General features: G+C 39.6%; 1 protein-coding gene across 7 annotated transcripts in view; it reads left to right on the top strand.

The window, feature by feature from the left end:
- The first annotated feature begins 126 nt into the window (after positions 1–126).
- tmcc1a (transmembrane and coiled-coil domain family 1a) overlaps positions 127–10401 on the top strand; it is a 43768-nt gene continuing 33493 nt past the window's right edge. Inside the window, exons 1-4 of one of the 7 annotated variants that reach the window (XM_008414038.1) lie at positions 127–230; positions 980–1182; positions 8751–8800; positions 9857–10137. In XM_008414038.1, coding sequence (XP_008412260.1) covers positions 8779–8800; positions 9857–10137 — 303 coding nt within the window. In that variant the 5' untranslated portion in view covers positions 127–230; positions 980–1182; positions 8751–8778. Of the gene's footprint in view, positions 231–979; positions 1183–8750; positions 8801–8828; positions 10138–10401 lie in introns of those variants that run through there. The other 6 variants (XM_008414036.1, XM_008414039.2, XM_017305899.1 and 3 more) reach the window with 6 other exon arrangements.

Raw genomic sequence — 10401 nt, 5'->3', positions numbered from 1 at the left:
ATATATACACATGGTTACTATTACATACATGGTTACTATTACAGTTTCTTGGGCTGCATTAAAAGTGCTGAGTAAGTCATCATCTCAACATACAATCTTTGGTTACGCCTTACGCCTCTACGTCAGATCTATGTTTTTAGGGAGGGAGGGCGGCCCGTGGTGTGTATCGCTCTCAGCGGAGGGGTGTAGCTTGCTTAACGTCTGACAGTTCCGACAGTTCATCACTCATGGTAAGTGTTTCTTATGTCTTTTTCTGAGTGTTTCTGTTTATTTTAGGAGGCTCCTCTTAAGGCCAGTTTGTGCGTGTTTGTGATGCCTGTTGAGCCTCTGACTGTCTGACTGAGTATCGCTGTTGATAATTCACCGTATTAGCAGCTCTGTGCGATGACACTAACGGGACTGTCAACCTGAGTCCTCTAAACTGAATGGTAGAAACTGCTGTCGAAAACGCACTTGACTTGAACTTAACTGATATTTTCACGGATTTGGTCACTTTTATTTTCCTGAATGTTTCCACTAAACACACCAAGTACCGTCTTCAATAATTTTATTTATATAGAACAGAAAGTACTTTTGCGTTACTCAACCGTGAATTTTTGGACTTATCTTTCGTAACGGTCTTGTCCTGTCATCATAACAGTACCCGTATTTATAGTTATAGAGAAATTATTTCTGTCTCCCTCTCTCTCTTTCCCCTTCTTTCTATATATATATATATATATATATATATATATATATATAATCCTTTTCTGTGTAGTTTTTTAAGGTATTATATAGAAAGACAGATTATATTTGTTTATATATTTATATTCCTAGGCTGCTAAGAAATTTATCATAAAACGAGTTATTCAAGGTATTGTGAAGCAACTACTAGATTATTTAAAAATTCATTCCACAGGTTAAAGCAGGATAATTCTAGAATCCAATGAACCTGCAGCCTCATTGTATCTGAAGGCTGTTTCTTTTTTTTTTCTTTTAGCTTTTCATTGTCATTGTCGAAGAAAAACAGATATGCACACTAAAAACAGGCAAGCAGTCAGGAAGGCAGATGTCGAGGATTACAGAGTTCATCTCCCCTTTTTCTCATGCTGGTGGTTGAGGGCAGATTCACCAAATGTGGAAGCTTCTCACCTCCTCTGCAATGACTGAAATCTGCTCCTGCGGTATTAGATTGGACTGAAGGTTGGTTTTCACCCTCTCACTCCACTCATACATTCTGATAACTGTTTCCATCTGTGCAGAGATGTAGCGGCCTGGAAGAGTGTAACATGACATGATGCATCCTAGTATCTGTTTGGCTGTTTCTGCTAAGTGGCTGAGAGCTTGGCTGCCCCTTCAGGGCACTGCTAACACAGCACAGCTATTCACGTCTCACTCGGATAGTCAGACCACCATGATGACGCTGCCCCTCCCCGCCTCCTCCTGTTCCTGCTGCGCTCACATTGCTCCATCCCTTCTTGGGCCTAGACTCAGAATTAAGGGTCTTTGTAGGAGCGTAATGTGTTGTGCATCTTTGTGTTGATGGTAGTGAGCATGACGCATACAAGATTGAACTCTGCGGCTTCTAAAGATGGGAGTTGCTTCACCCTCTGTTATGTGCTCAGCTTATTAAAACACTTTAATACTAGTGGTGATGAATCCTGAAGACACGCAGGCTAAGAAGAGAGGACTGCAGTGTAATTTGGCCTCCAGAAGTGTTGGTTAGCTCCGTAAGAACAGCCACAATGCGTTTCTCAGAATGATGCCGACACTGGATCAGAATAATCACATGAAATTAGCAGTAGGAATATCAATCATGTAATGGCTTTGCTATCACTGTTATTCATTGACAAAACTTATTAATGTCTTTGAAGCTTTTATGGGAATGGAGTTTGGAGGGCGAAACTAGTTTTTCAATAGGATTTTCAAATGTATGCTGTTGAAACAATTTAAGATTAAAAACTTACAACTTGGTATAGGCTAGAATAAAATTCTGCTGTGATATTTCTTGTTTTGATTTCGATGCATGTAAAAAAATATACTAAATATTATTTTCTATTTTAATTTACATTGTTCATCCCTATCACAGATTTTAAGTTATTTTTTGTTCATTCACTTAACTGAATAATCACCTGATGGTTGCGGGTTTTGTTGTGGTCTATTTAACACACGCTGCTGCTTGAAAAGATTAATGCAATAATATTACGTGTACCATTTAGAAAATTGTGATGAGGTACTTATTCTCATTATGGTTCATAAAATTATTACCTGTGACTCTGTTTTATAAGACTTTGATAACCGTTTAGTCATGTACATATAAAACTATTTGTACTTGTGAAGATTGATTTTAATATTACTGATGAGATCACTGTAGTTTAGATGATCTTGTTTCCCAGACAGATGGTCAGCAGAAGGGTTGCTGTCGATGTCCTACATTCTTGACTTTCTGTTAAAACACCTGTTTGTTTCAGAGCAAGCGTGTCATTTTTTGTAATTTTTATGCACTTTTGAGGTTAAAGTTGAATATTTTTTTTAATCTGACGAAGTGCCGCTAACTTTAATTTTGTCCTGACACGTAAAACCTCTTGACCTAGAAGAGGATGTACTTTTCAGAAACACATAATTAAAAAAAATGTTGGTATTCCTTATTTTAGTAGCTCTACATCAGGGGTGTCTAAAGTTTGGCCTCGGGGGGCCTTTCGTGGACCTTTTGTGGACCTTGCCCTCAATGCCAGAATAGTTTGCACAGGGACAGGCGGTGGATAAATGTTTGGATGTAATTTTCACTGATAAGATTTTGGATTTCAGTGGAAAGAATAATAATATAAACATTGTCCTTCCCTGAGTACTTTCATCTTGACATTTCTGAACCCAATTGAGAAAAGGTTGGATGTCTCTGCTTTAGCATTTAGTCATAGTGAAAGGAAGTAATCATTTTCTGTTTCCTCATTAGCCACCCATATTACTGAGAATATGCCTTAACCACTGTCTTTTCACTGTTGCTTCATTTCCTTGTGGTTTGTGAGAATTTATTTCTACACACCTGTCTTTATTTTGCACCACATTTCAATTAGATTTGGACTGTAACTGGAGCACTGCAACTCTTTGATTAACTTTATTCTGGTCATGCTGGTGTAGATTTGCTGCTGTACTTGAGATACATGTTCTGTTTCATGACCCAGTTTCAGTCAAACTTCAGCTTTTGCTCAGATGGTGTTAAGTTTGATTGTAAAGTACCTTGGTGTAGAGAGGAGTTCATTGTCAAAGCAGTGACTGTAAGGTCAACTTTGGTCATGCTGTTTTTGATTGACAATATGTTCTTGTGACAACCAACATGCAAACTAAACTATTTTCCAGTGTTCTCAGGAGTATATATCCCAAAACATTTCCCCCCAAGATTAGGCTATCAAGACATTATAACTTCTTTCCTCGGGTGACCATTGCTGAGATATTTATTCCTGTGCAGATTTTTACTGGTCTTGAATATTTTCTACTGATGAACTTTTAAACCTAAAGGACGAGTTGTAAGTGATGCATCCACATTGACAATACAAAGGGCCTTTTCTCACACTTGTATTTGTATTTATAATTTTTTTATGTAAAGTTCTTATAGTAGAGTTGGACAACATGTCTAAAAAAAAAAATCTGCCATATTTGTTTATGTCCTAACCTTAGAGTTGTACGGACAGGGGCACTTAATTTTTTCCATGTCCGTTTCTGGCGGGTTTTTGTCTCCATTATAACTTACTCCCACACTTCCAGATAGAAGGTGAAATTCCTTCATAAAGGCTGTGGTTTCTCGTGGCAACAAGCTGCCGGCCTCCCTCTGATCCCTCCCAACAGAAAACAGTCAAAGGCAGCTCAGCACCACAGTTTACACTTGAAAGCGGGGCTGAGTATCTGGTAATCAGTGTTAAATGTAAGAGTCATAATATTAAATTTGTGAAATAATGATGAAATTGACATAAACTTCAAATCAAAACTTAATCTTCTCTTTAAAAAAATCTTGTTAGTTTCACTGAGCCAGTGCTATGGCTCAGCTTCCTTAAGATAATATTGAGTACTACTTAAATTGTTCCATTATTTTTGAACACCTTCTCATTCAAACACAAAGGTGCTGCACTAATCCATCCACTGAAGTAATTTTGTAATTTGAAACTTTGTAATTTTTGTAATTTTGCATTGTTTTTGGTTAAGTGCCACCAATATATCTATTGAGAAGATGCATATTGCTGGACAAAAGTATTTCAGTCTCAACATCCCTAAAACTATTGGTGTTCGTTAAATTTTGTTTATCAAAAAGCTTTCAATAAAATCATGCTGGAGATGAGCACCAGCACCTCTCACTGCCCTGCAAGGATAATTGTGTTAGATGATGGATGGATGGATAGATAGATGGATATCACGGAACTATTCATTTATTCATTTTTAACATGTTCAATCACTTGGTCAGTTTTACCACCTGACACGTTAGAGACTTGAGTAATTGTACGCAAACTACACACATTTTGTGCATCACTTGGAAGTAATTGTTTAAAATAAGAATTAATCCACTTGGACGCAGTCATTTGCATCCCATAACGAAGACCCAAATGCAAATGGTTTCAGGTTGACTCTAAAAAGTTCTTCTCACCTGCTGGAAGCATAAACGGCTTCAAAGAGTCAAATGCTTCTTGGCCTGATGAGCTGGCAGATATACTCCATCTGTTGTGCCAAGTCACCATTGATCATGACATTGGACTCTCTCCCCATTGTCCATAGTGGCTGTGTGCTTTTAATACTGTTGGTGGGATGAGATTTCAGCTGGTGTGTAGGTGGTTTCCAGTCTGTTGACAGCTAACTATGCTCTCCCAGACCTGTTGGAATATGAGCTGGATCACTTCTGCTAAACACTCATCAGTTCACTAAGGGAGGCACAACTGAAAGCCTAGCATGTTTTACGTAATCTGTTTATCACTGAAAAACCAAACATGCTAGTAGGTGATAAAACAAGCCCTTCAGTAGTTGGACAAATTTAGTTTGTGTTGTTGTTGTAGCTGGACTGGTGTCGATTCATCGAGGGTTCTGAATTATTCATTAGAGCACCTGGTGTGGTGTTGAAGACAAACACAGAGGTGTTCTATAAACAAGACCTCTCCTGCAAATGCAAACCTTTTCCAAGAATATGTTAAACCTGCAATCTGACCATTGCTCATTCCCAGGCTTCAGTTCTGACCTGTCTAGATTTATTCAATATGCTGCGCTGTTACACACCCACATCTCAGTGCATCAGATGATATTTTCAACCATTTACAACTGCAGCAGATCAATATGAATAGCTCCCACTGCTCACAGTATGTGCCAGGTCTCATGGTTAGAAATGACTCATGTTTGCATCACACCTATTGTTGGCTTAGCATTTATGAATATTGATAGTGCAGGAGTGCTAATAAGTTATTTATTTTTCGTATTTATGTTTTGGATATTTTTTCACCAAACATAAAACCCACAATAGATTTCAAAGTGAAAAACCCACTACACTTTTTGTGTAACAGCATTTTACAAGATTAAAAACAGACACCCCCAACCCACCAAAAAAATAAGCAATTAAACAGAGTAAGGAGTTAAAAACTTGTGGCAAAAGAGGTTGAAGCCCCCGTCCCATCCTAAAATCATTTGTACAGACATGTGCAGAAACTTCATGTTTTTACCCTTCATTAACAAATAAATGCTGAAGATGAAAAGTTAAATAATTTAATTAGACCAATGAATGTATATGAATAAATAAAATCAAAATATTTAAGAAATGTGAAATGACAACAAAGGACAACCAGTCGTAAAACACAAAGGTTTTGGCATTTTAAATTTCTAGTTGTACTACTTGGCTGCTTCAGCTTGGTACATGTGGAAGCGTGTATTGTGACGTCAACACTTGTTGAAGGAGATCATTGCTCATTCACTTGTTTATCCTGTTCCTCGAAGGTTTGGCACCACCCTAGCGTCAAGGTGCCAAAACTCCCTCTGGGTTTTATCAGACAATGGGGAAAATTGTGCCTAGCATTTAGAGCAAACTACCTGCTGCACGCCTCCTCTCTTTGACTGGGTAGCCGGGTTAAACCCGATACAACCAGTCGAAAAATGCCGCGGACCTTTTGATGGCTTTGATTCAAGTGGCGTCTTTCACTTCCTTTGTAACGTCTCTGTCTCCGTTGTCTCGTTTACTCTGCATCACCATTTGACACAAAGAGCTGTGTCTCTTATCACAGTCTGTGCAGCGTGCTGAAGTCATCTCCTTCACTGTCACAGCTGGCACAACTGTGCCATTATCTGCCTCTGAGCCCCAAGTACACACACGTTAATACAATAACGATTGTTCCTGTTTCCTGGTTGTGCTGTTGTTCTGCAGCTGCTGAATGAGATATGCTGCAGTTTCCACTGGTCATAGATGTCACTCACCAAAACACTCACATATCTAAGCACACATACACATTCTATGTAATTATGTAGCATTTTTTTTTTTCTTTTTTTTTTTTTTTTTTGGTAGTTGCCGTTTTCTTTTCTGGGTTTGACACAAACACGCACTGCACTGAAACACAAACAGCTGACCGAACTCTCTGGCCTCATTCTGCTCTTATTGATGTGTGTCTGTCAGTGAAAGAGGCGCAGGACAAAGAGCAGCGATGGGTCTGTGGGGCTCACAGGAAACAAAGAGAGGCCTATTCCATGCCAGCTTGCAGACTCTTCTGGAAACACTGCTCTGGCTTGTTTAGGCTGCATCCATATTTTCAGCTAAACAGCTGTATATTCAGCAAATGCCAACAGCATATTTTCTAAAGGGTCATAGAAACCAGGCCACTCTGACCTCTGTGTTGTGTCATTCATTCCTAGTTAGCTTTGTCCCTCAGCAAGAGATGAATTTAAGAGAACTGACTATAAAAGACCTGGCATTTTGTTATGCTGCTGTGATAATAACCTATTGAGATGAAGTTTGAAAATTTCTAAAATAATTTCAAAAAACTTTTCATATCAGTTTATACAGATAATTATTGATTGGCTTTTTTTGTTTTAAATATCCAAAACACTGCCAGACTGGTGACGTGACCTTTCCTCTTTTACCCACAATTTCCTCTTTAGCTGTTGCAATTCTTTTTTTCTTTCTTGTATTTGTCAGCACACAGTTACGATAGGAATGAGATGTATGAGTTATGGATGGTGACGTGTTTGTATGAATGAAGATGATTCTGCTCCAGATTGGCCTGTGGTCATTTGTTGTTGACCATTGACAGTGTTGTAATTTTTTTTAAATTTTTTTTTTTTGAGAAACATGCTGATATTCATAGGATGCCAATCCTTCCTCTGTTTGTTCGGAACTGTTCTTGGTTCCTTGCATTTAAAAAATGTACAGCTTTCTCGATGTCTTGTGCTTTTTGAAATCAAAATCCCGATTCAGATTCAGAACAGGAGTTGATGTGACGTTGCCAGCTGTGCTTTCCTTATTAGTCAGTTCCTGGTAGGCTGTAAGAATGTCATGAGGTGACACCGTTTGGTCTAGAAAAGGACATTTGTCATGCAAGACCCATCTGGTGTTCTTTCAGTTGCGTCATCAATTTGTCAAGGTGGATCACCAAGACTTTCTTAAACTGAACAAATGTTTAAATACATGTAAACCAAGTCTGACAATGAAGCTAGTGTCCTCTAAAAGCTCCTGAAAGCGGATTTAGTTTGGACATAAAACCATGGGCAATCAAGAAACATCCAATCCACACAGGGATCAGCCTCGGGATGAGGGAGGGGGATTTACTACAATAGCAGGAGTGTTGGGTCCTGCTGTCGGGACAGAACATCAGGTTCAGCTTCAGCTGTGGAACAGGATTAACTTAGGTTTATCACTTCATCAACTCTGAGATGACAGCCGAGTGTTGAATCAGAATGAAACACACTTGTCTGTCACTTTCCCAGCCGGTGGGTTGCAAATCTATGCTCTGGTCTGTGACTAAGATAGTCAGTGCAATATTATTCTGCAGGTGAATGTATTGCTAGTTTAAATTCCGTGATGTAATGAATGGTGGATGGGTTTTACTCAGAAAACCCATCCACCATGAATGTTTTGTTCATTATGAAAGTTTAACAGAAAATTTGACAAGCTACAGTTTTGAGCTTATTGAGGCAGAACATAAATGTGTTTATTTGAATATAAATGATTTGAGATTACTTTGTCATAATCTGTCAAACATTTGTCTCAATGTAAAAATTTTCTTCCCATAAAATCGTTTTGTTATGACAGATTTAAAGAATTAAGGAGGTTCTGTGTATTTCTCAGATCAAAATGTATTTAGTATCAAACAAATTATACCTAAATTGAGAAAAGCTAGCAGGAACTGGTAGCTAACATAACCAAAGTTAATTTTACAACTGAACCTTTTTACAACTTTTGCTGCTAATTTTTCAAGCACTATTTATTATTTAAAAATATGGACACAAATTCTTCACACTAATCTTCTACAGCCAGCCAAGGGCAGAAGTTATTAAAATAGGTTTTAAGTTTAAACCAAGATTTATTGTTCTCTGAATTGTACTTTTTTGTATCTATTCCAAGTACGTTGACAAATTCTCAAGTACAGTGTTTTATTATTATTAGTATTATTAGTTTCTGAAGTTAGAAAATTAGATTTACAAGCTGCTTAGTCATGACTCCTGTGAGGGAGACATTTAGAGTTGCTGCTGACATTTTAAAAGTTTTCCCCTATGTTTTTTTCCCCCAATCTTTTATTCTTTATTATTGTTTCTCTCAGGCACCCAGGAAGAGTGAAAAATAAAAGGATGACAGCTGGGCTGATGGTAGGTGGGTTTTTCTCAGTTTTTTCCCTTTTCTGCTCTTTTTCCCTCCAATCCCCATCAGGCTGTCTTCACTTCCTCAGTTCATGTTCATAGTTAGGAAGATAAGATATTTAGCATTTGATGCTGTAGTATCATTGGATTTGCTACATAGAACAGGAGCACATTTCAACTTCAAGCCTTGCAGATAAGTCTTGTTTCAAATGTATGTTGTCTGTTTATATTTTTAGCCGTTTCATTCTTATAAAACATTTCGTACTGCTTTACGTATTCCAGTTCCCTATTTAAATCCAGCATTTTTAAAAGCATTTCACTGTTTAATTCTCAAGGATTAAAGTTGTTTTCTTTAAATTGATCTTGAGTTGAGGGGAAATTAATGACAACTCATCAAGGAAACGTTTGAGCCTCTGATTAACTTTGTCCTTTTTTGTGTGTTAGACCAAGGCTGCTTGTTCCTGAGTCAAAGATGCTTGCTCCCAATTTGGATTCATCCCTCTGAAGGCGCCTGACCTGATCCCATCCTCCATCACAGTCCCGCCTCTTCTTCTACTGTCCTGCCATCCTTTATTCTCCCTTCTCTGTCATTGTCCCTCAGCATGTCTCACAGATAGAGAGCGAGGCGAGAGCAGACTGTCGAGTTAGGCAATATATCCTTGCTATTTATTTGGTTTCCAGCAGGGCTATATGCAGCAGGTGGAAAACAGTCAAAGTGACCCAGAAAAGATGGGCCCCAGTACAAATCCTGCAGCTAGTGGAAGGACGGAGGGTTCACAGGGCCCAAGGTTGAGGAGGGCCTCATCTCTGTCTGCACACCCTTCTTTGAGTAAGATGAGCCAAAACGCCAAGGAAAGCATGGGGGTTCTTGGTCAGGGTTTGAAGCAACTGTTCCAACATCAGCGTAAACGCCTCTCCCTCTCTCGCTCCACCATCCCTTCATCATCCTCCTCCTCATCCTCTTCGGTGGTGTCAGCAGGCGGCGCCTCCCCCTCTGCTCCTCAGGACATTTTGGGGTCCTGCACTTCTGACTCTGATCGCCTGTCTGCTCCTGTGATTTCTTCTGCAGCTGGACAGGGCTCAGGCGCTGCAGGCATGATTAGGCGTGGGACCAGCCTGCAGGCGCGACGCAGCAAGGGGTCCGGGTCCGGGAGCGGAGACCGGGACCCCCTTCTGAGAAGTAGCCCTCAGCCTCCGCAGCGACGGAACACCCACGACCCACAGCAGCATGTTAGTCGCCCACGCTCCTCCTCAACCACCGACACCACGCCCAGCAGCCCTGCACCTGCGCACGGCGTCGGGGACGTGGTGCTGTCGTCTGGGTACCAGTCTACTGAGGAAACGGACAGAGTAAGTGACAGGAGCCATTAATCACCGCTTCAGTCGCGGGTGATCAATGTGTCCTCTATTTGCTTTCACAAGTGTCAAGCTTTGTTTGTCAGTGAATCGTCAATCAAAAGTTGAAGTTCACCCTGCTTTGTGTACAAAAACATCTCGCTGCTATTTTGGCTGAGAATTAGTTCCCATTCATACTGACAATATATTCAATTACCAGCCTCAAAATTAATGAATTATGTCAGCTGGTTCAATTGCGCCAGTCTTTGCGCAATTAAA

Source organism: Poecilia reticulata, linkage group LG7 (assembly GCF_000633615.1).
Source record: "Poecilia reticulata strain Guanapo linkage group LG7, Guppy_female_1.0+MT, whole genome shotgun sequence".
In the NCBI taxonomy this organism is placed as follows: Eukaryota; Metazoa; Chordata; class Actinopteri; order Cyprinodontiformes; family Poeciliidae; genus Poecilia; species Poecilia reticulata.
This window is presented reverse-complemented; position numbering and strand designations above follow the sequence as displayed.